The following is a 27,437-nucleotide window of genomic DNA, read 5'->3' as shown; positions in this document are numbered from 1 at the left end:
CGAACACCCCGAAGACGGCCAGTGTCGCTCTGCAATCGCGCTATTTGAAACGAGAGCCGCAGCAGAGGAAGTTCGAAACGCCCTCCATGGTAAACTCAACAGTACGGGTGAAGCCAATATGATTGTTGAAATTCTTAACACCCCTCCAGCCTCACTGGTGCGCCGCAATACAATCGATCATGCGTCAACTCGTACCCTGTCAAATTCTACATCCCAAATCAGTGCTCCGTCGGTCTTAACGCGCCAGGCGTCGCTTTTTAATGGTGCTTTCCAGGCTTTCGAAAGAGCAGGGAATCATGAGCTTCCAGCGCCAGAAGGGAATTCCCAACTCACATCTATATTCTCCCCTCAGTCGCCTATCGAAAATTCAGTCAATGACCGCTCTTACGGGTCTGGCAAGATGATGATCAAACAGGATCCGGACGAAGATACCGGTGACTTGCTGAATGACCCTGTTGGGTATGCGCGGAATTGCCCTTCTAATCCGGCAGCTTTGCAGCGACGCTTGACCAACCCCCCAGTCCCGCTATCACATTTTGCCAACCTCTCGTTATCAACAAATGTTAGCAACCCAATGCAGCAATTGAGTGGCGCTCGATCAAACACGAATATTGGAACTCCCACCAGTACAATACCGCCCGGCCTTTCATCCACCATGGTACCAAATCCGGGATACATGCATGCTTCTCAGTACCATCGGGTAAATTACCCACCCGTCAATCCAGCCGATCAAAACCCTCCTTGCAATACTTTATACGTGGGCAATCTCCCACACGATACCTCAGAAGACGAGCTGAAGGCTTTGTTTACCAAACAGCGTGGATACAAACGACTCTGCTTCCGGAATAAGCAGAACGGACCTATGTGCTTCGTTGAATTCGAAGACATTTCTTTTGCGACTAAAGCCCTGCACGAGCTGTACGGATATCAACTTTCCAACAGTGTCAAAGGCGGCATTCGTCTTAGTTTTTCTAAAAACCCGCTTGGGGTTCGCCCAGGGCCTCCCCCCGGGATGAACGCAACACCCAATACTAATGCTGGGAAAACGGCAAGTGGCACAGGAATGCCACTTTTCGCGACTGCGAACACTTTCCCACCTGGATTGGGCATCCCTCCTGGCTTTGCAAATGCGAACAATTCAATCAATCCTATGGCCGGCATCAACATCAATTCTGCGGCCAACAACGCCTTTAATGGGCACTCAACGCCGGGACTCGGAATGAACCCTGGCGCTATTGGGACATCACGTTCGCAAACTCTTAACGGTGGACCCGTTGGTGGAATGGCAGGTCCAAATATGGCAAACATGAACGTCACTGCTTTTTCTGATTTCATGGGCCGATAGATCACCGCATATAAAACGCATCTATATAATGTTTTGCATGTGTGATGAGTACCGGAGCGTCTGGCGTTTTGGAACACTGGACACTTACATGTTAGACCGTCATGCTAGGCTGGCCTTTGCCCCTGTTGATGTTTTCATCCATGTCTCCCCCCCACCTCTTTTTTTTTTACATTTCCTTTACCATTATCAAATTATCGTATTTATTGTTCTTCCGTTAATTCCCACTTTTGTTTTATATTTGCATCGATATATCTTGTTTGTCCCCCTGCTATATTTTGTCATTTTTTCTCGGGGTTATTTGACCACTGCATGGAATCTTGAAGGAAAAGCGGCTATTTTTTTTGTTCGGGATTAGCGAGAAAATGCATACTGTTCTGGCGCATTTTGCTTGTGCGCGCTTGGGTTCTACTAGAACTCGGGAGGACTCATTCTCGTTCTCATTTCCCCCTTTTTCCGTATCCCATTTCCCATTTTGCTTTTTATCTCCCATCCTTTGCGTCTACGTCGCACTACCAACATCATTGCCTCCTTGTGTCCATTTGACCCCTGCCTGTTTTCTGCTTCCCAACTTATTCTTTCCTACGTCTGCTTCATTTATTTTACTTTTTTCTTCTGAATTGTGTTCCCCAGTTTACACGTATTCTCTTCTTTCCACCCATCATTTGAAGCGTGTCGACGATTTTTTTTTTGTGGGGTATTTTTCTTTCACTCCATACTACCTGGATATATATTTTGTGTTCTCTTCGTCCTCCCTTCACTTCCCCCTAAAGAAAAGAAAAAGGAAAAAAGGAAAAGAACCATTTTGATCGATATGCCCATTTGCAAAGCAATCATGATAAGGCGTAGGTATTAAACGATTGTTTTAAGTCCGTTTATTCGTTTGGGAAAATGGGTGCTTGCAGGACTGCCTAAAGGAATGTTTGATGCGGAAACATCTTTCGTGCTGGATTCATGGATATTTTCTTTCCTTTTCGTACACCCATTTTTTCCATTTCCCTGTCATCCCTTGATATTGTTGCTAAAAATCCCTCTGCAATGGTTCGGTGTCTTTTATCTCACATTTTTGCTGGTTAATTGTGTGACCATATCTGTCCTTATCTGTCCAGTTGTATTCCCCTACGACACTTGCTTTTTTATATCTTTCTTTTCTTTTTCTTTTTCCATTCCTTTTTTCCTTTTTATTTGTGTGCGTGTGAGTGTGTAAGTTGCTATTTACGCCTCTCCTGCTGGCGGGCATCCCATTTTATTTATCCTTGTCCCATTCATCTTACCTAGCTTCTTTTCATAATACTTTTGAGAAATCGTTATTATACAATCTTTTCCCCCAAACCCTTACTCACAAATCCCCTTTTTAAGGATTTTCTATACTCGCACCAGTCGCGCCTCTTCATCTTCAATTTTTAAATTCTCGTTTTTGCCGCTGCCCTTCTCTTCATGGAGTCAAGTTCTCGTTAGCAGCTTGGTTATTGTATCGTCTCTCCTGGACAAGTGATTTTCCCTCTAAAGGAAATGGAGTGAGGTACAGAGGGACCTGTGGGATTGTTGATTTCTCCTCCTTCCATATTTTTTTATCTTCGTGTTCATAAATTATGGATCCAGACTACTCATATTTTCAACTTCCGCATAGCTAGGCTTTCTGGCGAAAAATCTATACAGAGATAGGATACATGAAACGTTCTACAGCTACTGTTTTACTCGAATTTATCTGACCATCTTCGGCCTCTCTCTTTAATCAATTTTTTTTTATTTTGCATTAGGCCGCTAACAGAGTCACGCTAACCCACGTGACGTTCGGGCTTCGAAGCAGCGAAAAAAAAAATTGCTGGAACAATTTTTCCCAGACGAAGCTTCTGTCCAACATCGCTGCAACCCGAACTTACAGCCAGCCAAAATGCTCAGATAGCCACTGAGTGTCAATTGCCTGTCTTAATCCCCCCCTCTCGCCTTGTTTGTTGTAGATCGCTCTCTTCAACCCCCCCCCCCCCCCAGGCGAGTTCTATCTCCTCAACAGTCACATTGACATATCGATCACAAACCAAGATGCCTCCTCGGCTGGGGGGCCCTTGCGACGGCTTTCTCACAGCCTCGTATCCAATCCCTCGCCCTCTCAATCACAAGCCTCATTGTCACTCCCCTTCAGAACCCCCGCATCCACATCATCTAACACCACCTGCCAATGCCGACTACAACATGGCGCTGCAGCTTCCCAAGCCCAGGCCGAGCCCCAAAACGACAAAGAAGAAGAAAAGCGACGAAAAGTCCACCTGTGGCTAAAAGGCCCGGGCGCAGTCTTTAAAGACCCAAAACCGGGCAGCACGAACTACATCAACGCCTACAGCAATCAGGGCGTGCTCATCCGTTCCAAGGAGGGCGGCAAAGACACTGATGCGGAAACGCTGGAAGACCTCAGACCATTCCCGCTTAATCCGACGTTTGTGAGCGAGTCGGTGCTCAGTGAGGATTTAAGGAATGAGATCCATAGGCAGGTTGTCGAGTATGGCAAGTCGCCCAGGGAAGTTAGTGTTATGCATGGGGTGGATTTGAAAAGAGTGGCGGCTGTGGTGAGGTTGGTGGAGCTGGAGAAGAAATGGGTTGCAGAGGTATGTATTATTTTTATTATTCTTATTATTCACTTTCATTCTGTTGGTTTCACCCTATTTGCACCATTATTCCCGGACTTTCCTACTCCTTCATATCTTGTCATGATGAGCAAACAAATTCGATTAGTCTTGAAGACTCCTAAATTCCCATTCTGGAGGATGTTTACTTCAAATTTAAATTACAACTCTCTGAATCAAACCCTTCAATTATCTACAATTTTGTGGAGCGTCCTGGCTATATAGCCTTGTTAGAGCAATTGGAATACAGCCTTCTTAACAACAACGTAATAGAACAAACCTCGAGCGATCCCATACGCTCGCGCCGTACACCAAATGATCCCCACTACACCATTAAAAAAATATCCCGAGCGGCCTATTCCCCACGAATCCATAAACGATCTCCCCGTCCACCGACTCACAGAGGCTCAAATTTTCTACCCTGTCTCTGAATCCCGGCAATTCACCCGTGTCGATGCGGGACGCGTCTTCTCTGCTGCACCCGCCCTCCCCCACGCCGCCGCCAACACACCACATAATACCCCCGAAGCCATCGAAAAAACAACGTGCAACCCACACATGATTGAAAAAGTCGGCAAACCAAACGACGAGGAAGAAGTGCTTCAACCCGCAGACTACCGCATCCCACACCCACACCTTGTCGCCTTCGCGCACGACCGGTTCCAGAAACCCGGCGAGTTCCGCGAACACAAGAAACGCTTCGCAGAACGGATTGAGCGGGAAACGGTAGCGCTGAGGAAGCGGCAGGAGGCTGCGAGGGCAAGGGAAGAGGCGAGGATAACCCGAGTCCAACCGGAGGGAAGTCGCTTCGAGTTCCGCTTCAGAGATGCCGTGGTATCCCGCGAGACGACGGGGAAGGATGGCCGTGGAACAACTGCTCCTGGTCGCCGGTATGGTGTGCCTAATTACGAGAGGAAGAGAGGCACGATCAAGATACCCACTAAAGTGGAGGTGTAATATATAATAAAGAAGTCTTTCTTCCTTCTTCTTCTTCTTCTTCTTCTTCTTCTTCTTCCTGTATTCGGGAATTCTGAGCAAGCATTGCCTAATCAGATCTTCAATTGCCTGTACATACAAAATTGTGTGTACTGTATTAAATCATTGTGCGCCCCCTTTGCGCTGTACAATACTTTTTGTGCTTTCTTTCCATTCCTTTCTTATTTTTATTTTTATTTTTTTATTTTTATTTTTATTTTTATTTTTTTTTTTTTTTGTATTGGTATTGATTGGTATTGGCGCCTGTTTCGCAAGCTGATTAGGCTATTGTATTATGATACATTATTTACTATGCATCCATCAAGGACACACCACGCACGGAATCCAAGAGGATGATTGATGATGATTGATGATGATTGATGATGATGATGATGATGATGACCTGGCACCACTTCCCTACTACCGTACCGCCCAATTTTGATTTCTCCCTCAATTAAATATTGCCAATTGTGTTGCCATGTGTGACAAAGTATAATGTTTAAACAATGTACAGAATATATATACGTATAGATATATAGTTTATATATGCCCACGGCATGCACACAATGTTCAAAGAAAAGCAAAGAAGTCCCAGGGGGCAAGGGGTGGGCGATTAATTGATTTAAAAGCGAAAGCCAGAGCTGAAGTTAATGCGAGAAGTATAATAAATAGTACTCCGTATTATATATGTATGTATCAAGAACAGATTCTCACACGACGCACAAAAGTAGATATTGTATAAAAGCCCGAGAATAATAATCGACTATTCACCGCTGCCATGGTTTTTAGCTGCATGATTAAAAAAAAAAAAAAAAAAAAAAAAAAAAAAAAATAAATAAAAAATACAAAGGTAATAATTTATCTCAAATCACGCATGAGGCTACACTCAGGAGACAGTGGGGCATGTCATAGTGCACTGCAATCGCTACAGCACAACAGAGGGGCACTAAGTCACCACGGCAGAATTGACAGAAGATGGCTGCTTGACAACAGGGAGGGCGTCAAGATGCTAACGGGCTGATGGTTTCAGCAGGGCATTCTACAGCAGTTCACATTAGCCCAAACTCTTGAAGAGTACAAAGCCTGGGATTGATAAGACACACTGAGATGCTTGAAGCGCGATTGATGGGGGGGAAGGCTGCAACAGATGTGAATATGAAAGGGGCATGCACAGCAGGTGTGGAAGGGAGGTAACAGCACTGGCTGATCCTTGGTAAAATTACAGAAACATAGACTTCCCGCATACTATATAGGTTAGGCGGTGTAGGAATAAATAAATAAATAAATAAATCTCAAATCACTCTCTTTCGCTTGATAAATTTGGGAAATATATAGATTTATTATTTTTTTTAAAAAAAATATAAATAAATAGCAAAGGTGCAACCCGCCCCGAGAAAAAGGAGGAAAAAGGAGCGTTGCAAAAAAAAAAAGGGGGGGGGAAAGCTTGAGTCTCCCACTTCCCCTCCAACAGGGATTGGATAGATATGTACATAGATAGATGAAGGCAATCAAAACAGGAAAATAACAAGTAAAATCATCCATGACATGATGGGGGCACAAAAAAAAAAAAAAAAAAGAAAGTTGCTCCCAACACCAAACGCCACCACAATCATCAATACAAATGAGAAATGGGAAAAATGAAGGGAAGAAAGAAGGTGGGGAAATACGTGACTGCCAGGAAGTAAAAAAAAAGGAAGGAGGAATTAAGAATGAATAAATTAAATGATACTAACAAAAGGGGGAAAATGTATTTCGCCCTAGCTCCCATTGTCTGTATCTTTCTCATCCCTATATATATATCTCTCTCTGTCTGTCTGTATGTTCGTGTCTGTGAGTGAGTGAGTGAGTGTGTGTGTTTGTGCGTGTGTATGTAGGTACGCTCTTCAACACACACTCGAGAACAAGTCATGGAAATTTCCACGCTCGTTAAATCCTTGAGTTTGTATTCCGATTCACTCGCTTGAAACCGGCTGAATACGTTCCCGCGGTACCTCTCTCACCTGGGCTCGTTGCATCCGGCTTGGAAGTTCTATTAGGAACGCCTGCTGCTGCTGCTGTTATTGCTGCAACTGGGGATGAGGCGCTGTTGGATCCAGACTCTTTCCCAGAAGCAGATAATTGCTTGGTAGGACTGCCAGTGGCGATCGCTGCTCCGTCCCGATTAGCCGAGGCTTCTTCATTGCCCTTATTAGAATTACGGTTGTCGTTGCTACTGCTGCTACTGTTATCGCTGCTGGTCATGACCTTCACGTTGCCGCTCAAGTGGGTGATATTCGATTGTGACTTTCTGCGTTGGAGAGCAACGGCCTCTGACTCTCGGCCGCCGGACGGTTCAAGGGAAGTTGTAGAAGATGTAACCGGCACTGGACCTTCCGGATTTTGTTGCTCGTCGAATTTCCTCCATTTCCTCCATCCCTCGAAGTCAATTAGGGCTTGCATACACCCCCATTCAGTCACTTTCTGTTCTAGCCATACAATATTCACGGGCTATGGTGCGGTTTCAATCGATGTCAGTATGGGGTATTTCACAAGAAATAAGAATGAGTGAGGCAAGGCAAAGACAAAGGGGATGTTTTATAACAGTAGTCCACCTAAAACAAGACGGAAAACAAGGGCATGAATACTCTACCTTGGTCAAAAAATCATTGCAGCCTGCAGCTAATGCCTCATTTCGGTCACTCTGCAAACTGCTCGCCGTCAATGCAACGATGATAACGGGACTTTTAAAGGCCTCTGGATTTTCCAACTTATCTTCCGGCCTCACGGTTTCATGACATCTGTTATCTTTGCCTTCGACCGGCGAGCTCGGTGTTGAGGAAGATGTTGAACCCTTTACCGACTGGCCAGAAACAGTCCTCGAGAATACTCCGATGTTGTTGAGTCGTTCATAGCGCCGTATTTCCTTGGTAGCTTCAAGACCGCTCAAGACCGGAAGTTGGATATCCATTAGGACTAAATGGAACCCGCCGGCTCGCCATTTGTTAACAGCTTCTCGACCATTCATTGCGGTCGACCACCGCACTTTAAGTCGTTTCATGAATGCTTCGAGAAGCCTGAGGTTGATAATGTTGTCCTCCACAATTAATACATTAATGGGAGGGACAGTGCCATCTAGCAGGCTCCCAGGGAGGGAACCATTGTTGCTGCGTGTTTTCGACTTTCGTGATTTTTGAGTTGGGCGAGGGGAAGATGTGCGAACTGGTGGTGCGGTAGTTGTTTTCTGGGGTTGCTCGGGTGAGGGAGCTGGAGGGGTTGACATAGATGGAGGTTGAGAAACAGGAGAGGCTCCATTTATTGTGGCATTGTTAGGATCTATAAAATCAGAGACAACGCAAAAAGTAACAAAATGGAGCAAGTTAGCAATCAGAAAAGAAAGAAAATAACAACAGTTTAATGAAGCCAGCTAGTCGATGAGGTAGGGGGGTTCTGGACGATACCGAGAAGTAGCAGACGTACCTGCCATGTTTTGATTCGGAGACGTAGAAATGACGGTAGGTGAAGATGTATGCTGGCGGCCGTATTTAGGACGAGATTGAAGTTGATGCTGATGCCAGGAACCACGACTCCCCGGCGAAGGAACGGGAGGAAGTTGTCCGGTTGTGATCACGGACATGGAATGAGCGGGAGCATGGTGAGAGCTAGTTGCGCTGGCATTTGAAGCGGAGCCAGAAGCATTGGACTGGGGAATCATAGCCATTGGAGGGAAATACTCTCCGGATTCTCCTGGGTGTAGCTCTTCTGAATGGCAGTAGCCAGGGTTATGCTGTCGGGGGGAGGGTTTTGGTGTTCGGCGTTGGGGAACATCAACGATCAATGCTTCATCCACGGTCTGTCCGCTAGGGTAAAAGTTATCCAAAGTGCGACCCACAGGTTCCTCCGGGCCAAGGACCCGCTCATTGGAGCTCTGTCGACTCGAAGGGTCTCGCGGAATGAGTTTTATAGTGATATCTGGGGGATCGAAAGTGCGGCCAAGGGAATTGTTGTATTTTTTCAAGATAGCATCGCGCAGATCATCCACCAAATCTTCCTCTGTGACCGCAACCAGGGTAGCGGATGAATTGGGCCGCTTAACCCATACCTTTCGGCTGATCATGTCGCGGTGGATGGAGGGGAGGCCGCTGGAGAAGTAATCCCCACCGGCCGACGAAGAGGGTTCAAGGAGTGTGCTGATTAGGCGTTGCTGGGAAGAGGGGACCAGGGACTGGCGACGGACAGCAATGCTGGGGCGGGAAACCGGTTTTGAAGTAGGGGTGAGTTTGGCAGATGCACTAGTAGTCGATAATGGGGTATTGGATCTGCGAGACTCATCAACTATGTTCAGAGACGACGAGGTGGATGTTACCGAGGAGCGAGGGTGGGGTGGACGAGGAGATCGGAAGTGGGAGCCTTTGTCCTTCGAGGAGGCCCTGGATAGGGAGTATGCTTCCAATGGAAGAAGTGGCAGGCGGTCTTCTGTTGAGTCTGGAGCCCGCGAGCTGCTCGACGAAGAGCGGGCAGACGAATCTGCGTCGAGTCCCCCTTCTCTGGCAGTGGTATGCTGGAAACTGACAGCTGGGAATTGGTCGACGTGCTCGGCTATCTCTTCGTTGTCTCTAGACTTCGTAAGTAAAGGGTGCTGTTCATTGGCTTTGGCTGAATCGATTGGAACTGCTTGATCCGTACTGTGCAGTCTCCTTGCGGTTAACGGGGAGAGGCGGTTGGAGTTATCATCTGTTGGGCTGATGGGCGAGGAGCAGGGCGAGGCAGAGAAGCAACAATTTATGGCGGCGGTAGATCCAGAGGAAGGAGAAGCACCGACTGCAGCAGCATGGGCATTGGGGTTGACATTGACCGCTGTGGTGGTGCTGGTGGTGCTGCTGGTGGTGCTGGCGGTGGTGCTGGCGGTGGTGCTGGCGGTGGTGCTGGCGGTGGTGCTGGGGCTGGGCAAGTTGGGCACAACAAAGTTTGCGGAAGACGAGGAAGGCCGACGGAGTAGTTTGGCTGTCAACCGCGACAGTCGACGCTCTCGATCCATGGGCGTGGTATCAGCTACCCGCAGTAGACAGCTGGGACCTCGCTGGCAGACACGGCAGCCGGCTGGGTTCCTCTAGCACATCGTACGTACGTCTGTATGTCTGTATGTCTGTATCGATGTTCTGTGTGTATGTTTATATGTGAACCTCCAGATGTTTACAACGTGGGGGAGAGAAGAAGGGTTTGTGAGCATCGCGGGATTTCGTCCCGTCAGGGCTTAGCAGCCGGACAGGGTCAGAGCAGTTCTCGCAGAGGGCAAGCTAACTTGGCTAAGGGGGGCCATCGCATCGACTAGCCCCAGAGCTAGCGATGGTGGAGATGCTGTAAATAGCGGGCAGAAGAAGATGGTCAGGCACCTCGAGACACAGCGCCGACTCGGTCACGGGCAGCAGCATCGCGTGGCCACCTCTCCAATAGCTGGTTACTCCGTGCTGTTTATTGAATGAATATTGGAGTCCAGAGCAGGTACCGGAGAGCGAAACTGCTGTGCGTGTGTCCGCGATGCTTACTTCTACTGCTGTGGGGAGTTGGAACTATACGATGGCAACTCCCACACAACTGAAATGAAGAAGTTACAGAGAGAGAGATATTTGTAGATGGTTACGCTCTATTCATATGCCATTGCTAACTGGCTATTGAATACCAGTACCAAATGAACACCCATTGGCGATCAACAGACAGACGCGGGCAGAGAAACAGAAGCTCGTATATCTACTAGCACTACGCAGTTATATCTGCTCTGTAGAGCTAGCTAGCCGCCTCAGGGGCTATGCACCAATCCTGTCTCTCTCTACGGAGTATCTCATCTCTCGCTCTCATCTTTCTCTACCGCCTTCATCCTATGCCATTCGATATATATAAATGGGCCAAATAACTCCCGGATCCTCCTCGAGTAGTTACATGTACCTACTGCGCATTATCTAACTATATTAAATGGATGCATGACCCAACTGGTCAAGAAGCATGAATCCATGTCAACCCCGGTCTTGAGAAACAGAGCTAGAGCCATTCTTTTGATGATTGATGGATTATGAGATTATTGATTATTCCCTTGCTTCTCTCCCCGCTCCTCCTAGGATGTTTACTGCTGTCTTTGCCCATCACAGCGTGACTGCATCAATCTCCCCAACTAGGTACGAGCAGTTAAAAATTACTCTTTCTACCGACCGATTACGCCCAATCTACACCCTACCTCTCAAGTGTCCGAGCTACGAGCTGCCCAATAATAATAGCTAGATAGCTAGTCATGCATAATAGAATAACGACGAGGGCGGGGGGAGAAAATGGATTGAATAAATGAATGAAATAAAGGTTATATACTGTGCAATGCAGCAATAACATGGTTTGTCTAGTAGTCATTGATTAGTTTTTTTTTTTTTTTAAAAAAAAAAAAAAAAGGAAAGATTGCATAGATCATTCGCATATCTTTTTATTTTTCATGTTCATTTCCTTTTCATCCATCCTCCTTCCCATTGGGTTGGCCGTTCGGCCGTGTGTGTGCGTGCTTGAGAGGCTCCTGGCCTTCAGTTTCATGGAAAGAATGGAAAACCGACGTCGAAAATGACACCAAGCCATTGACTGCTCTTAAATCAGACAATGTCTGTTTGTGTTTCCATCTGTTGCGGGAAAATTGCCCCTTTTTCTTTGCAGTGCGACCTCTATAAGGAATGCATCAGTCCAATATCTAAATATGACCCTCGCTGCATTTGTTATTTTTTTTATTTTTATTTTTATTTTTATTTTTATTTTTTTTTATTCTGTGTTAACTTTAGCATAATTTCCCATCAACGCTGGTCTCTCCTCCGCTTACTCCGCCCTCAAGATTTACATTCGGCACAGCGTATGGCGGCGGCGACTTGCGAGCGCAGTCGTCGGGGGAACATCCAAGTTCACAGTGTGCAGAAATACTACTACTACTGCTGCTGCTGCTGCTGCTGCTGTTGCCCCCATCCCTTTCCAGCCGCATGAACTCATCAAAACTCATGCCATGCGCTTTCGCTGCCTGACACAGTCTCACAGAAGCGGAGTTTCTAGATGAAGTGTCTGATGAAGATTCTGAGTTCGAGGATGAGGCTATGGATTGGTTTCAGCATTTTTATACCGTAGGGAAAAAAAAAAAAAAAAAAAAAAAAAAGGCTGGTTCTTGGATAAAGGGAAATTTTTCTTACACTAGAATATAGGCGGTGCCACCTATGATGCTAAAAGTTCCTTCAACGACTGAGATGGAATGCATTGTCAGCATTAATTGATCGGCAATTTGATCCCCCTCTCCGTGCTCTTTTCGCCTGTGAACCAGAAATCCGGGAGGGTTCGCGATGGGAGGAGGAATTCAAGAGGAAGGACAGACCTAGAGCAAGCAGAGAGAACAGAGCGCACCTAGGGCATCCATGGAAAGAAGATCCAGCCTGTGCATAGCAGAGAGCCAATGAGAAACTTGCTGAAATACTAATGGGCCGGAAGGGGAGGCCATTGCAAGGGAGGAAAAGGAGTGAAGGCGGGCAGGGAGAACGAACTGATCTCAACAACTCGGCCCTGTCTCTTCCAGAGCTCGTAATAGATGGGAATGAACCCTATTATGATAAAGACCATGGCAAGAACACCGAATAAAATAGCGGGCCAAGTAACACCCTTATTATACGGAACCTGGATATATATGCATGCACGGCGACGGGTCCAGTTAGCACTCCTTGTCCTCGTCGCCGAAAAGAGGATTGAACATATTTTTTGACACAAAACAACATACCTGGAATGTAACAATAAATAGTGTTTCAGAACCTCCCAAAAACGCGGCAGCCATCACACCAGCTGCGATCGCTTCCCCCGAAGTGTAGCCGCTATAATTTTGAAGACATCTTAGAGATAGGTGCTGGTGTAGTGGTATATTACACTGGTGTTGGCTGGAAACAGGCGGCTCAATCTGACATACTGGCTATCCATGGATAGTACAAAACTTGTGCCCAGCAGATTGCACACAGGGCGCCGAACATCTGTGGCTGGATTTGTAAAGGAATATTCACGTGCTAGTTATAGTATAATGTTAGATAAATTTTCCTTATTTGTTTTCTTTTTTTCCCCCTCCCCTCTTGTTGGGACTTCTCTTCTTTTTGCGGTGACAATCTGACCCGAAACGATTCTTACCTCTTAAAACTAAATAAATATATACCCAAACATACAGCACCTGGCCATATTTTGAGGAATATCAGCAAAACCCAAACCCATTTATTTATTTACCCCTCCCTCTTTTTTCCTTTAGCTCCCAACCTTTACACACCCCTTGCCACGGTATCAACGCAGGATGGTGCCATTCGATAATTCAATATTGAAGACATCACGAGAAAAGCACGTACTTAAAGCCCATATAAACATCATGCTTGCGGGCAACCCTTCGGTATTTTATTTGTCCAGCTGTGCCATATATGGGGTATGAGTTGGATGCTCCAAAGCGCAGTGCCGATGGTTCCAAGAACATCGGCCACAGCGGGGATTTTCCCCATCTTCCGCCACCATCTGCATGATTCTTAAGGCCGTTAGAAAACGAAGGTCAAAAAATCCCGGCTTGTATTCTGTTCCCTGTTGAATGCGGCAGTTGGCAAAGACCTTTTCGGTTCTTCGGCAACGCAAACACGTTAGAAACGAGCTCAGGTATGAAAAATCACAATATAATCGGAATATACATAATATCGACCCCGGCCCTGGGGTTGGCCTGCAGACAGATAAACAAAAGCAAAGGCCACGCTTTTAGAAGTGATGCTCAAACGCTCTGTTCCATTGAGCTCCGTGACGTCAAGGATGGGATAGTACCAGCCAATAACAGAGAAAAGACTGATGTGGCTTCTGTGTGCATCGGGTGAAAGTGTGGTATGGTTATATATATAACTGCCATTGTTGAATTCAAAAGTTCTCCCATGGAGCGCCCAGCGCCAGCAGGAGACCGAGAGAGAAAAAAGGCCTCCGAAGGAGAGGGGCCGTTGATGGGAAATTTATTTATATATACATATATATAAAGATCATATTTTTTCGACTTTCATCAGCCATTTCCATCATGGATTCTTGAAGGATCATTCTCCCCGCCTTGGATGAGAAAATTGGTAACTCCCAAAGGTACCAACCAGTAGTCAGCCTGGACTGTGACGATAACACTATTCGACGAAAGAGGCGGAAACCGACAAGACAACGTAGCTTTTGAGCACCAGAGAAAACATTGGAAGGCCGAGAAATGAAACGGACGAGCAAGAAGCAAGAAGAAAAGATCACGGTTTGCAGAAGACTGGAACCTATAATCCACCAAATTTACCGCCAACAACGCTGTTCATTTAATGAGCAAGGTTTCATCACACAATTGATCATTGCGATGTATGTAATAGCAAGAGTAGAGTAGTAGTTGATCCATGGGTTATAAAAAGCCCCGTAATTCCTCTCTCTCTCACTGTGAAATGAGCTTCGAGCTCCAAACTTGAAAATTATTCTATTGCCGCTGGTCCGAGAACGGCGTTGTTGGGCTGGCCCCCAGAAGAACTAACGACTTGTAGTTAGTTCTCACCTCCACATATACATCCTTTTTATATAGAGAACAAGCTGGTGATGACTTTTGAATTCACACTCTGAACTTGTCTGTGCCCTGTCACTGGTCTTTTCATGGTTGTTGTGCATATCTCCCATCCCCATGTTTTGTGTCCAGCTTCAGAAAAAGCCTTGCTGCAGTGACCGGAATTCTCTACTTGTGTCGTTCTTCGACCCACAACGTTATCCATTCCAGCTTCCTGACTGCTTCCAGAAACACCGAGACCATCATCCTGTTACTTGCTCGCCAATCGGGGTAGTGGCCCCGAATCGTGGTTGATGGCTCGGCTGTCATGTGTCATGCATGGAACATATCGAGGTTACAAATCTTTTCTTTTTAAGGAACAAGACTTTGCCAGCCCGGCTGCAGGGAGTACTACAGGGCACTAAAGCTTGGTGACACAGGAATGTGTTTAGTATTAGATAGGCTTCGTGGGCGATAAAGGAAAAACCTTCGTGAAATATCTGTTACAGAACCAAATCGTCTGAACAGTGGAATGTTCGGAACCGACAGAGCTATGGTGAGTGACTCCAATGTCGTTTCCACAGCTTTTGCTATCCAGGTGAGTAAATATATATAATGTATGTATGTATGTATCAAAGGCAACAAAGTAGGGAGTTTAGCCATAGATAACTATCATAGTAACTAATAACAGTACAGTGACTAACTAAATAATAAATAGTAAAAATACGAACCAACATCATCATCATTATCATCATGACAAAAAGAAAACCACAAGATACGATCACGATCACGATTCGCTGCTTTTTTAATTTGTTTTTATTCTTTATTTCTTTCTTGCCTTTTTTTAAGCGAAGGGAGGGAATCACAGCATTATTGACGTTCAAAGAAATAGAAAAACAGAAATGAAGAAAAATTGGAAAGAATAGCATCCAGTGAGTTGAGCAAAGGACAACCCTTGAAGTAAGAGCTAGTGAGAGTATCGAATTGAGGAGGGAAAACGACAGGAAAGAAGAGAGAGAAAGAAAGCAGAGGAATGAGGGTATCATGAGAAAAAAAAGGGGGTTGTTGGGGGAGAAAGGAAAGAATTACAATGGAGGGAGGGGAAGATATCATTTGTTTTTCCCTTTCCCCACTGAAACTGACGATTGGGGGAAAAATGAATGACAATGATGGGAGAGACAAACCATTTAATCAATTAGCTTGACATATCACCGTTTCTTTCCATTTCTCTTTCTCTTTCTCTTCCTTGCCTTCCCTCTCCTTGTTTATCGCGCTGGCACGGGTTGAAGGAAAGAAAGAAGAGAAAGAGTTGTGGAGTAAATGGAGGGGGTAGTTCAGTTATGTGGGCTACGGTCATCTGGTGTTTGTTGGATATGGGTATGAGAAACAAGGGGAGGGAGGGAGAGAGTGAGCGAGATACATACACGTGAGACTGCATACACATACAACATACAAAAGAGAGCATAGTCATGCCACTGGAAAGGGAGAGAGAGAGAGAGAGAGGGAGAGAGAGAGAGAGAGAGAGTCAAAAAGAGAAGTTGAAAAAAAGATGGTAAGAAATGAAAATCATATATCCCTTTCCCTCCCCAAAATATAACCTTTTTTTTCATGAAAACGAACAAACGAAAAAAAAAAAAAAAAAAAAAAAAAAAAAGCTTTGAATGAAGAATGACAGGGACAAACAAAAGAAAACATCAGATGAATAATAAAAAAATAATATCGAATCGAATCGAATTGAATTGAGTACAAATAAAAATCGAGAATGGAAAATGGAAAATTGCAAGAAAATAAATAACTAAAGCATAAAAAGAACAAAGGAACCTATATCAGAATAAGGTAATTCGACGGCGCAATCCCCGTCTCCCCGCTCGCTTTCTTTGCCTGCCACCACCGCCCGCTCACATCCGACACATCAAGAATCTCATGCTTTGAGAAACTAATCTCATTCGCGTCGTCCGGGTTCGCTTCGTACGAGTATATGGCCTTGGCGCGGTACGGGTACACGGTTGGCTGGCTAACTTCGTTAGGAGTCGATGGGTGGTCGGCACCAAGAGTACTTCCACCGCCAAGATTACTCTGCGAGCCAATGGCGGGTCCGACAAAGCGGTTTTGGGTGCCATTTTCCGCGCCGTTGGCAGCGGTCGGGGGGTAGCCGGACACAGGGGAGGAGGTTTCGAAGCCGTTGAGTTGGGCGGAGGTATACATCTGGGGGGGTTGGTTACCAGAGACAACCGTCTCTGGCCGCGCACCGTAGTTGGTGGACAGAGGCTTGCTGTTGCGATAGGAGGGGTGTTCCTTGCCGGCACCCATCGAGTCAAGGTAAGGACGGGATGAGGTCTGGCTGGAGGATCCGAAGTAGAATATCCAGACGATCTGTGTGGATTACCTGCGTGTTAGGGATAATGATACTCTTTGCAATAGTAAAGTACATGAGGGGATGAACTAAAGAAATGATATGTACGTACAGTAACCATGGATTGGAGAATGAATCCTGCAGCACCAGCCTGCTTGGAGGCCTGATCGTCATAGATCAGCGAATTGACGGCAAGCGTTGTAAAAGTCAAGCCCGCAGCGAGATAACCGACGATCTAGTAGTTTCGACAATGCATTATTAGCTGGCATCTGGCATAGGAAGAGGAGTGAGTGGTGGGCAGGAGGGGCCAATACCGCGACACCGTAAACATGGCTTGTTTGAGATGCCAGGACCAAGGAAATACCGATGATAGCACAGAGCATATACCCAACGGCCCACCATGCGAAGTTAGGGAAAGCGCCTTGGATATCTGAGATCACACACGTGGCGAAGGATAATAGCCATGCTATCTACGTTTTCGACGAGAAACGAGTCGTTAGCATTTCGAATCCAAATCCAACTGACACTGGAAAGACTTATCATCCTCCTACGAACACCCCAAGGGAAGAGAAGCCGAGAGAAGCTGGAGGATAACAAGAGGGGTAAAAAAAAAAAAAAAAAAAAAAAAAAAAAAAAAAAAACAGAGATGTAACAATACCAGGGATGTTGAAATCGTTACCAGGGCGAAGGGATCGCCAACAATATTATTGAAATCCATGCGAGCCATGTTGGATCGCCGAATTGTGGACAGCAAACGGGGACCGTTTCTGAAAGGAAGTCGAGTAGTTCGCGGAGTAGGTTACCATGCAAGGACGAGAACCGCCTGCTGGTGGTATGATAAAAACAAATTCAATAACAAGAACCCAAGCCCAAGTGTGGATTTTCGTGCCAATGGAGGAGAATGGGTGGTGGATAAGGGAGCGTTGAACGAGGCTAGGGAGTTTTTGAATAATTTCCACACGAGGACCACAAGTTATTCGATCGATCACAGGGAGGGAAAAGGAATACGTGATCGAGGGCGTCGAAGGGGGAAGAAAGGGCAAATGCGATGCGATGATGAAATTGTTGGTGTAGTGATCGATAGCTATCGTATGTTCTGCTCCTCTACTTCCTCTCTATTTCCTGAGTTGTGATTGTGATTTTGGTGGTGGTGGTGGTGGTGTCGCGCGAGGTCGTGCGAAGGGGCAGTATAAAGAGGTACGATCAGGGCTGTGTTTATGTTATGGAACGATGACCGAGCGGGCTGTCCCAAGGATTAGTTGAAGGACGGGGGACGAATGACAGCCACGAAACGGTTTGTGGTTCACAATTCACCAATCCACGATGCGACCACGATGGAAGATGTTTGGAGGGCGAAGACGACTAAGACGACTGACGATGGGCGTATACAGAGTGGTTAAATATTCAGTGGATGAGATGGATTTGTCGTGGGAAAAGAGGATGGCCTCAAAGGGGGGCGGAGTGGAGGCGGAAGGCCAACCGCTGGGAGAGAAGAGGAGGTGTTGAAAGAAGGGTCAAGCACCAGGCTCGCGGGAGAATGGAACGGAAGCAGAGAGGAGGAGGAGAAGAAAAAGAAGAAAGGGAAGAAGAATCAAACAAGGGTCTACAAAAGAGTGAATAAGCAAGCAGCAGAGGGATTGCCAGACCAAGAAGAGAAGCGAAGGAATGAAGCGGCCCAGAGAAGAGGATGGCGAGATGCAGCGACGCAGCAGAGGAGGAGTTTGGTGGAGTTGAGGATTGTGGAGGAGGAGAGAAGGAGAGAGTCGGTAACGGAGTAGTGGGTGGCAGAGGGCAGTTTGATGGGGGACTTGGGGAAATTGGCAGATTCGCTGGGCACGACAAACCAAGGCCCGGACTGGGTTCCTGGGGACTGGGTTCCTGGGCCTGGCTGCGGGTCTGGGCTCGCCAGCTGGTCCGGCCATTTACGATGCTTATGACTAAACTTATTCATTTAGTTATATTATTGATTAGGCGACATGGGATGGCTCTCATCCATCTCTCGGGCGCTGGAGAAACATTACACACAAGTCATCATCAGTCACTCAACCCCGGAGTCTACATTTGATAGAGAATGTCGCCAGGGTGAGTGAGTGAGTGGCCGCCGTTTGCCTGTCTCCTCCAACCTGGTCTCGGCTCGTTTCACATGTCGCCCTCCCTCCCTATTTCCCTATTCGCGTCGTCTGCCCAGCGCCCATCAGCAAGTTTCCGAGCGATGGACACACACAAACACACAGGTACGTGGTGAACAAGAAAGGAAACTGGGCTAGGAATTCTGATATCGACATAAAACTGGCAGAGAGAAAAGGGGGGATATACAACAGGGAAATGGACAACCAACTATGTAGTAGTACTGTACATTATTATTCTTTTTTTAACCTTTTTATTTTTCAAACTGTTCGATCTGTGGTTCCACCCTCACTTTCCAGACGCTGGCCGACACTGGTGTCTGGACAGCCAACAATTGGACCAACCCCTGAAGCAACCAAAACCATTCCATTCTTCCTGTGGATGGATGGAGATACCTGGGTGTCTATGTGTTATATATATATATACATATATGCTTTGTAGAGATGCACACCCAGCGGTCCAAGTGGGTGAGTGACTACGGCAGTGCCCCTCCTCTCTAGAGGGTTCAGTTTTCGATGGGGCCGATGCGATGCGATGCCATGCACTGATCGCCATCGATGATGCGATAACTTTTCCAGAAATGTTAGCTGAGAGTCGAACGGTTCTCTCCAGTTCAATCGAAAAGATAAAACTTCTTGTTATTTCTTGTTATTCCTTCGAACGGCAAAAAAGGAATACATAACCTTCCTTGGTCATATATATGTTGTGTGGTGCGGGATGATATTTCACGTCAATGCAATATTCTATGTGAGATATCCCCTCCAAAATTAGGCACAGGGTTGAAACTAAACTTGGTGGCGGTAGGGCTACCTTCGTCCAAGATTCCAAGGTTCCTCTTAATGTGCCGAATCAGGGATTAGGAAAACAATAAATAAGGAAATAGGGAAATAAATAAACATATGCCAGGTTCTATTCTTCAAAACCTGTATTCCGGGACAAATTTTTGAAAAAATAATCAGACAGACAGCCAGAAAGCCAGCCTTACGCCGCGTATTAGGGAAAACAGATGCATGGATGATTCATTAGTTACTTGCACATGCCCATGTCCATTGGACGTACGGCGTATAACTAACCAAGGCTAGCACAGTATGTATGACATCTCCTAGGCGGGTGACTTTGGAATGCAACGAGCCCTTTCATTCTTTTTTCCTTACCTTTGCTTTTCTTTGCTTTTCTTTTCAACCTTCTCGTTCCTGACCTTGGGTTTCCAAAAGTCAATTTCACCCCATGTACAGATTATCCTCCGTCCAGATCATCTCCGCCACGCCCAGGGGGGCCCCGTTTTGGAAAAAGTGGATCCGGCTCAATCAAAAGTCATCATCAAGCCTTTACCCCGTCTAAAATATACCCACTAATCTCCATCTCACCTCCACTGCTAATACGCCTCGGGAGGAGCTGGACCTCTTTGAATGAATAGCTGCCTCGCATTTTAGAGAACTGCGCCTCCTACCTGATCCCGGTGGGGAGGAAGGTTGAAACGTGGACGAATGTTCAAGGCAGCCACAGGGTTTTCATGGTAGTTGCCACATGCAATACTTGGAGTGCACACAACTGTTTTTGTGGCCCTCTGAAAACTTGACCAAGACCACTTCAACTGTGGAGAACTTCTGCTGTTGTAGTGGGACAGGACATGGACCCGCTGAATTCGTCAACTGCAAACTGCAAGGGAGATCCTTGATGAATGCCCTGACACAAAGTCTCAGGTAACTAGAAGAAGGCCTTGAGAGAAAAAAGAAAGGATGCGAACCGAGGATTAGTTATATAGCTAAGTTGGTGAAAGGCGGGGAGAGAAAGGAAGAAACAGATATGGGGGACTTGATCCTCTGCTCACCAGACGTTGTTGTCATTTGCCCGGCTGGTTCGGACCATTCCTTCGTCCCTTCATCACAAAGCCAACTCGACACAGGGCGCGCAAGCTACACCCAGAATGCCATGCCATGAGGACCGTTCGGAGCGTTTCTTCTGGATGCAGGTTAATCTCACCTACTCGCTGTCTACCCTTCTATTGGGGACAATAGCTTGGAAGCGCGACGTTAATATATCATCTGCCGCTTCCCCCTCTGGTCGATGGCTCTGGGAATGAGGGCCCAGCAATTTGGCCGTCTGTATGTCAAGTTTGATAAATATCCCGAAAAGACACCCTTGCGGCTCTGCTCTTCAGATGATCCAGGCGCTGTATGATCGTTGGAGGCAGGATGCGCCGGGAATCATACAGAGCTCTCCATTCGATACGAATGCGTCTGTTGCCCGCCGTGACCGAAGCGAAATGTGCCTCATCTCTCTCTCTCTCTCTCTCTGTCTCTTTCCAAAATTGGGAGAGAGCAGAATGCCATTCGTTTACACACACAATCTTTGACCTTGTGCCCTCTCTCCCCAGAGACGAACACATTACATTACAGACCTACGGCGTAGACTTGGAACTCGAATAGATATACTGCTGGATACTCCTGCTCAACACCCCCAGGGCTGAATCGGTAAATGGGAATTATGCCTTCGGTTCTCCATCATTCATTCCCGTTTCTATACTATATTTGCTGCAGTGCCGTTGTCCGGAAGCCTTCCGATCCAGAAGGGTTATCAATTGATACTAGTTGATACCACCAGGCTCTGCACATGGCTCTTGTATGCGTAGGGTTTTTTTTTTTTTTTTTTTTTTCGTTGTTTGAAAAAAAAAAAAAAAAAAAGAAAAGAAAAGAAAAGAAAGAAAGAAAAAGAAAAGCAGACCCCGCCCTGTGTTGTCTAGGATGAATAACTGAATGACCGTCTAGAGAGATTCATAGGTCCATAATAATCTACAATAACAATGAGATTAAGATGATATGTTTAAAAAAAAAAAAAAAAAAAAAAAAAAAAAAAAAAAAAATGCTACCTGTAAACTACCGCGCAACTCCCATAACCCAAAACAAAGCAACAGGAACAAACAACACAAAACGAGAAAGATAGAGAAAGAAAATAACCATCCAAGAACTATCTATACCCTTCCCCGGACCCCAACAGGCTACACAGACCCCATTTTATTCCTCCCTCCTCCCCTCCAATCTCCTAACCGCCCTCTCCACCTTCTCAATCCTCCCCTCCCACTCCGCCCAAACCTCACTACCGCCCAAAACCCCAACTTCCACCCACCGCTTCGCCACCAGCGCACTACGCGCTCGCAGCTCCGCTATCTCCGCTGCCTGCTGTTCCTGCACCGCTGCCAATCGGTCCAGACGTGGCTGTAGCTCTATCAGTGATGCCGAGAGGGACGCGGGCGGGATGGGCAGGTCTTTGAGGGAGGTTAGGCGGGAGGCAGTTTCGGGGAAGGCAGAGGCGTAGGAGAGGATTATGGAAGTTAGGGCTTGCTGGGAGAGCGTGCTGGGGATTGCCGGGGGTTGGGGTGAGGAAGAGGAAGACGAAGAGGTGGTGGTGGTGATGGGGGTTGGATTGATTGGAAGAGGTCTGGGAAGCGGGAGTCTGTAGAGAGATTAGCTGTGGTGGCTTTGTAGCGGACTAGGATAAAAAACAAAAGGTCTTGGCTATAGAAAAGATGCAGAAGATAGAAAAAGCCAAATATGGAGCAAGTCGGTGCCCAGCGGATACATACAGAGTGCCAGAACATCCCTCACAGCCGGCACTTTATTCGCCAGCACCTTCAACTCATACTCCAGCTTGGCCAGCTGCGTCATCGCCGGCTTCTCACCGTCGCCAACACCCGTCGCTGTTGTTAGCCGCCGTGGCTCCCCTGTCCAGCTCGACTCGCCCGACAACAGGTACTCAATCCTGCGTAACCGCGACTCTAACAGCTCGATGGTGTCTGCTGCCGTTTCCACCGACGTAGGCATGGATGTGGGCGTAGATGTAGATATTGGTTTCGCCATGAATGCGGCGGTGGATGTGGATCCGAATTGTGTGCTATAGGAAAAGAGTGATAGAGCGTGTCAAGGTTATCCTTCCATTCAAACGTGTTATGACTCCTTGTTGTTGTCCCAGTCGCTGTCTGGAGAGGTCGCTCGTCATGTGTTGACTGGGTTATTTTTGAGGATATAGGAGAAGTCGGTGAGGGTAGATCATCCATCCATAGATTCCAGAATTTGCGTATTTGTCTGTTTATTGAGTTTCTGGGCTCGTTCTTCTGGTTTCGTGATTTTTTGTTGGATGAGGGAAACAAACATGAGATGAGAGCTTTGGAAGGAGGTAAAGGTTTATCCGGCGTCCATTCCTCTTCGGTAAATGTCGACACCGACCAGCAGATGGTGTAATTGGAAATAAAAATCGATATAATAGGCAGAAAATAGCCGATTTGATACACTTTGAGCAGTCGTGTGTAATTTGATATTTGTGCCTTTTGTTGTAACTATGTGACAAAAGTGGAGATTACGGACTGCGGAGAGGTAGGACATCGTCTTTGACAAACAAAACAAACATAGTCAGGTCAAATGCCCCTTAAGACTTGGCAGTCAGGATCCAGGGGCTGCTCGATAGATTCTTTGAAAACGTGCACGACAGGCAAGTGACGACGAAGAATGCTTCGACAACTACTCAACGACGTTAGAAATCCGAAAGTAATGCTCTCCTTCGACGTAATAATAACCATGCTAGCGTAGATCTATGAATATGAACAATTCAGATGCGATGTGTGATGCGACATAGCGTCTACTCATAAGGTCAATAATATCCTCATAAAGCTGAGATCGGGGCAAAAAAAATTTGAAAAAAGATGGAAAATGGCTTCTTCTCTTTCTCTCTACGTCTCCATATCAGCTCATCTCGATATTTTCAAATGTCGTTATTAGCTGCCCAATACAGATGGCCATCCGAATCCCCATCCTCCCATCCTCACACACTCAGGCAGTATGGCTAGGGGGCATATTGACCTCCACCTCGATATTCTCAGGACCGTGCTCACAGCGACTACCACCACCCTCACCACCATCACCAACCTCCTCTCGAATATTCCCCATAGAACCAGAAGGTTGTGTCGAGCACCTCACCCGACCGCTTCCACTCACACTACCATGGCCTAAAATCGCGCTTCCCCCACTGCCAACCCCTCTTTCCTGCATCTCCGGCTCCTTGTCCTCCATCTCACTAGGCGGTGTGTCCGGGAATGATGAAACTTCATAGTCGAACACATTTGTCGTGCTGGCGCTGAGCGCAGTACTTTCTGTGCGGAGGCTAGCGGGGATTTGATCATCCCAAGATCTCTGTTCCTTGTGACGTCTATTTCCAGTAGAATTATTTCGACCTGCTTGTTTGGTTCCAACGGGTCCCTCTCTTGATGTTAATGGTGAGGATAATGTGGGTACGTGTTGCGGCTCTACAACTTTCCTGGATGTTTGTCCGTGAATACTCGAAGTCTCCTCGGCCCTGCTGCCCAGCGGTTCAAGTTCAGGCCACGAACTTTCGCTAACTCTTGCAACTTCTTCTTCGGCTTGTTCTTGAAGCTTTTGAGAAACTTCCTCTCTTTCACTTTCGAAGAATTTGTTGTCCGCGTCGACAAATTCCTGTAAAATTTTGGTGTCAGGAAGGCAATTTTAAAACATATACAACATACGGGGTTAAAATAAAACTCAAAAAGTTCACACCTGTAATGGCGGCGGAAGCGGACCCTCCTTGAAATTGACCGCATTCTCATTCGCGTATACAAGCAGCACAGAACGGCCCTCTTCCTTAGCGGCGCGGAGGACCTCTATTTCTCTGACGGGCCGTACAGTATAACCGGCGACATCCATGTTGGCAGGTAAAGGAACCCTCGGATTCCTTTGTTGCGGGGCGATACCTGAATTTCGATGTAATGAAGGTACCACTGGAGTCTGTGTGGCTTCTGCATGTCGAGCATTGGCGTCATCAACTGAGAAGCTGATTCGCCACCACTGCCACTCATCATGGGCTGAGCTTACGGAGATGGGTCCCTCAGTCATTTCGACGTTATTTTCGCGTCGTCTTAATACGTATGTGACATGAGGATGGGTGCAAACTCCCCGCAATGTGTACTTTCTATGCGGTGGCTTAGCTGGGTCATTAGATGCGGTGGTAAGCTCCTTCGAATACCGTCTCAACGACTCCAGGGCTTGGGATTTTCGCTCCTCCAGGGCTATTTAATTGTATTAGTAAAGCGGCTAACAGGTTTAGAAAAAGGTGGGAATATTCCTCACATTTTAGCTTCTGATCGATTTTTTCAGTGAGAGCTTTTAACTCATTAGCGAGATCCATAACCGCTTCATGCGACACGATGGTCCGTTCTTCCACATCTGGATCCTCAAGAGACCCGTTTACGAGGTGGTTCCGCGAGGCAACTTGTAACGCATTAACTGCCAAATCAAAGGTATTCTTGATCTGGGAGGTCGAATGACCAATCTTTGGTGTCGAGAACCGTTGCATTAAATGCTGTAGCTTATCGATCTCCAGGCTGGTTTCGATTCTACGTTTGCGAATATTGCGCGAGATGTCCCTGCACGCCTCCATATACCTGTCTGGATACCACACAGCAGGGATCTTAACATCAACGGATTTCTGCGGGTCCGTAGAGTTCAGCCGTAGGGAAAACACTTCACCGATACGATCTATCCATATATCGTCAAGTTCTGAATCCGGTGAATCTTGCCACATGGAAACATCGATAGCATCGTACAGCGTTTCCACGAGATCCGAGTGAACGGGGAGTTCCAATGCCAAAAATTCTTTATCAATTGGTTCTTCATCCACAGAAAACGGTCGTTTATAGGCTAATGATGAGAATATAGTAGCTAGCTGGTTATCCGGCGTGGCTGCAACGGCAGACCTTTGCCACGATTCCAAAAATTGGCCAACATTGTATTCAGTACTCCAGCTCTGAATAGATTTAAGATTGGCAAGGGCATCGATACTTCCAAAAGCGCGATGTGTGCCATCCAAAAAAGCCATAAGTCTCTGTACTTCAACTAGAACGTCATCGTGCACACTATCGTCCATATAGCCATCATCGGCGAATGTCACTAAGCTAGGAAGGTCAATAGGTTGTCCATTCCACCACTGCGGGTCACTGCCATAGTCATCAATGACTCTGTCCCTAAGGAGCAGAGCTTCCCTCGCTAGCGGGATTGCATGGATAATGGTAAGAAAACCCGCTAGGTAATCTGCCTCTTCAGAGGGGCGAAGAAAAACAGGCTCGTCATTGACCCTCTTCCGTTCCTCCGGATCTGGATGGATACATACTTCTCGGGTCGCGGGCTCGAGCAGTGTTAAAGCCCATGCAGTTTCGTCGTAATGATTCTGGGTTGCCGGCGCCAGCTTCGTCTGATTTGTGCTGATAACACCGGTTTCCTGACTGCCATCATCGATGGAAATGTCGCCATTTCCACCAAGCTCCGCATTCAGAGACAGTGCCACTGCCCTTTGCAATTCGTGCTCCTCCTGCTCTGCAAGAGACATATGCTGACTTGGACTCGCTCCCACTGTAACTGTGGTTAGAAACCTTGATCAAATTCGGGCCAACAATGAGCTTCTCGACAACTTACCACCAGGCTTATTCGCCGGACCTTCGATCGGCTGGCCTACTTTAGCTTCCTCAGTGTGTTCGTAAGAGCCTATTCTCGACGGGGGTCGTGATGGCGCTGTTCCATATCCAACGGGGTGAACGGGATCGGAGTCGATTCTAAATGCTAGCAACGTACATCAGTATGTGCTTACCATCACCTTACTAGGAGCACGTAGCTCATCTTTTGGAAAAAGCAGTCATATGAACTCACAAGGTGCGTTTTGATTCTTATACCCATATCCTTCATTTTGACTAGAAGGTGGCATAGGCCAGGATACGGAAGGCTAAATCAGAGCATCAGGTCAGCGAATTAGGTTTGATTCAAGTACAAGTTCCAAAGGTCGCAGCATATATGTAGGTTGCTCACTTCGGGTTGAACACTATCCGGGTTTTCGAAGTAGGCATTGATAGCTCTGTTGGAATCGCGGTTATTGGCCTAGAATTATCAAGCAATGACATGGGCCGTATACTGTTAGCGACGATTATCCATATAAAATAAAACGCCCGTTTAGAGGAGTAACGTAAACAAAACATCGCAAGCAAAAGCCAAAGAAACGTTGGGACAGCAGCCCTGAAATCCTTTGTACCTACTTCGAGAAAAGCTATAGCCTTCTCGCGCGAGGCATTTGTGAAAGATATAAAGTTCTCGATCGCATCTTCAGGAATATCGTAAGAGGTCATCATCTCGGCCATTGGCATTCTACCCAGTAGCTGAGGCGGTGATACTTTCGGAACGTCACTCCGGAGTGACTAGGGTTTGCTGCTGGTGGAAAAGTAGTTGGCGGGTTGCTTCTGCGGCGGCCGAAGTGTGCGGGGGAGGTTCAAGGCCAAGGTCAACAGTCGAGCCAAACCCTGAGGTCCCAGCGGCGGGGCGGTCAGCGGTTTGGGGGACTTAATAAAAGCCAATAAGCATACGCTTTATCTTCCTCATGGGGGTATTGTCCGTTTGTTGCGCAGTGTGCGTTGGCCTGGCTTGGCTTTGGGGT

The 27,437-nt window shown here is 46.8% G+C and overlaps 7 protein-coding genes across 7 annotated transcripts; 2 read left to right on the top strand and 5 right to left on the bottom strand.

The window, feature by feature from the left end:
* Positions 1-118: 118 nt before the first annotated feature.
* On the top strand, positions 119-1,345 carry HCAG_00734 (predicted protein; the record flags this gene model as incomplete). The annotated part of the gene is made up of 1 exon (XM_001543638.1): positions 119-1,345. The coding sequence occupies one exon, from the start codon at positions 119-121 to the stop codon at positions 1,343-1,345; it is 1,227 nt and encodes a 408-aa protein (XP_001543688.1).
* Positions 1,346-3,385: 2,040 nt separating this feature from the next.
* HCAG_00733 (conserved hypothetical protein) lies at positions 3,386-4,920 on the top strand (the record flags this gene model as incomplete). Its single annotated transcript, XM_001543637.1, has 3 exons — positions 3,386-3,432; positions 3,486-3,945; positions 4,237-4,920. The coding sequence occupies 3 exons, from the start codon at positions 3,386-3,388 to the stop codon at positions 4,918-4,920; spliced, it is 1,191 nt and encodes a 396-aa protein (XP_001543687.1).
* Positions 4,921-8,341: 3,421 nt separating this feature from the next.
* On the bottom strand, positions 8,342-10,346 carry HCAG_00732 (conserved hypothetical protein; the record flags this gene model as incomplete). Its single annotated transcript, XM_001543636.1, has 3 exons — positions 8,342-8,364; positions 8,395-10,024; positions 10,308-10,346. The coding sequence occupies 3 exons, from the start codon at positions 10,344-10,346 to the stop codon at positions 8,342-8,344; spliced, it is 1,692 nt and encodes a 563-aa protein (XP_001543686.1).
* A 705-nt stretch (positions 10,347-11,051) lies between these two features.
* Positions 11,052-12,748, bottom strand: HCAG_00731 (predicted protein; the record flags this gene model as incomplete). The annotated part of the gene is made up of 5 exons (XM_001543635.1): positions 11,052-11,080; positions 11,272-11,299; positions 11,762-12,024; positions 12,465-12,594; positions 12,695-12,748. The coding sequence occupies 5 exons, from the start codon at positions 12,746-12,748 to the stop codon at positions 11,052-11,054; spliced, it is 504 nt and encodes a 167-aa protein (XP_001543685.1).
* A 3,549-nt stretch (positions 12,749-16,297) lies between these two features.
* On the bottom strand, positions 16,298-17,556 carry HCAG_00730 (conserved hypothetical protein; the record flags this gene model as incomplete). The annotated part of the gene is made up of 4 exons (XM_001543634.1): positions 16,298-16,849; positions 16,942-17,064; positions 17,144-17,299; positions 17,509-17,556. 4 exons carry the CDS (start codon positions 17,554-17,556, stop codon positions 16,298-16,300), a joined length of 879 nt encoding a protein of 292 aa, XP_001543684.1.
* Positions 17,557-21,970: 4,414 nt separating this feature from the next.
* On the bottom strand, positions 21,971-22,813 carry HCAG_00729 (predicted protein; the record flags this gene model as incomplete). Its single annotated transcript, XM_001543633.1, has 2 exons — positions 21,971-22,409; positions 22,599-22,813. 2 exons carry the CDS (start codon positions 22,811-22,813, stop codon positions 21,971-21,973), a joined length of 654 nt encoding a protein of 217 aa, XP_001543683.1.
* Positions 22,814-23,779: 966 nt separating this feature from the next.
* On the bottom strand, positions 23,780-27,144 carry HCAG_00728 (predicted protein; the record flags this gene model as incomplete). The annotated part of the gene is made up of 7 exons (XM_001543632.1): positions 23,780-24,439; positions 24,521-25,029; positions 25,091-26,368; positions 26,432-26,575; positions 26,663-26,735; positions 26,819-26,887; positions 27,043-27,144. 7 exons carry the CDS (start codon positions 27,142-27,144, stop codon positions 23,780-23,782), a joined length of 2,835 nt encoding a protein of 944 aa, XP_001543682.1.
* Positions 27,145-27,437: the final 293 nt, after the last annotated feature.

This window comes from Histoplasma capsulatum, genomic scaffold (assembly GCF_000149585.1).
Source record: "Histoplasma capsulatum NAm1 scaffold_1 genomic scaffold, whole genome shotgun sequence".
NCBI lineage: Eukaryota > Fungi > Ascomycota > Eurotiomycetes > Onygenales > Ajellomycetaceae > Histoplasma > Histoplasma mississippiense.
Note: the sequence above shows the minus strand (reverse complement) of the source record. Positions and strands in the feature narration are given on the sequence as shown.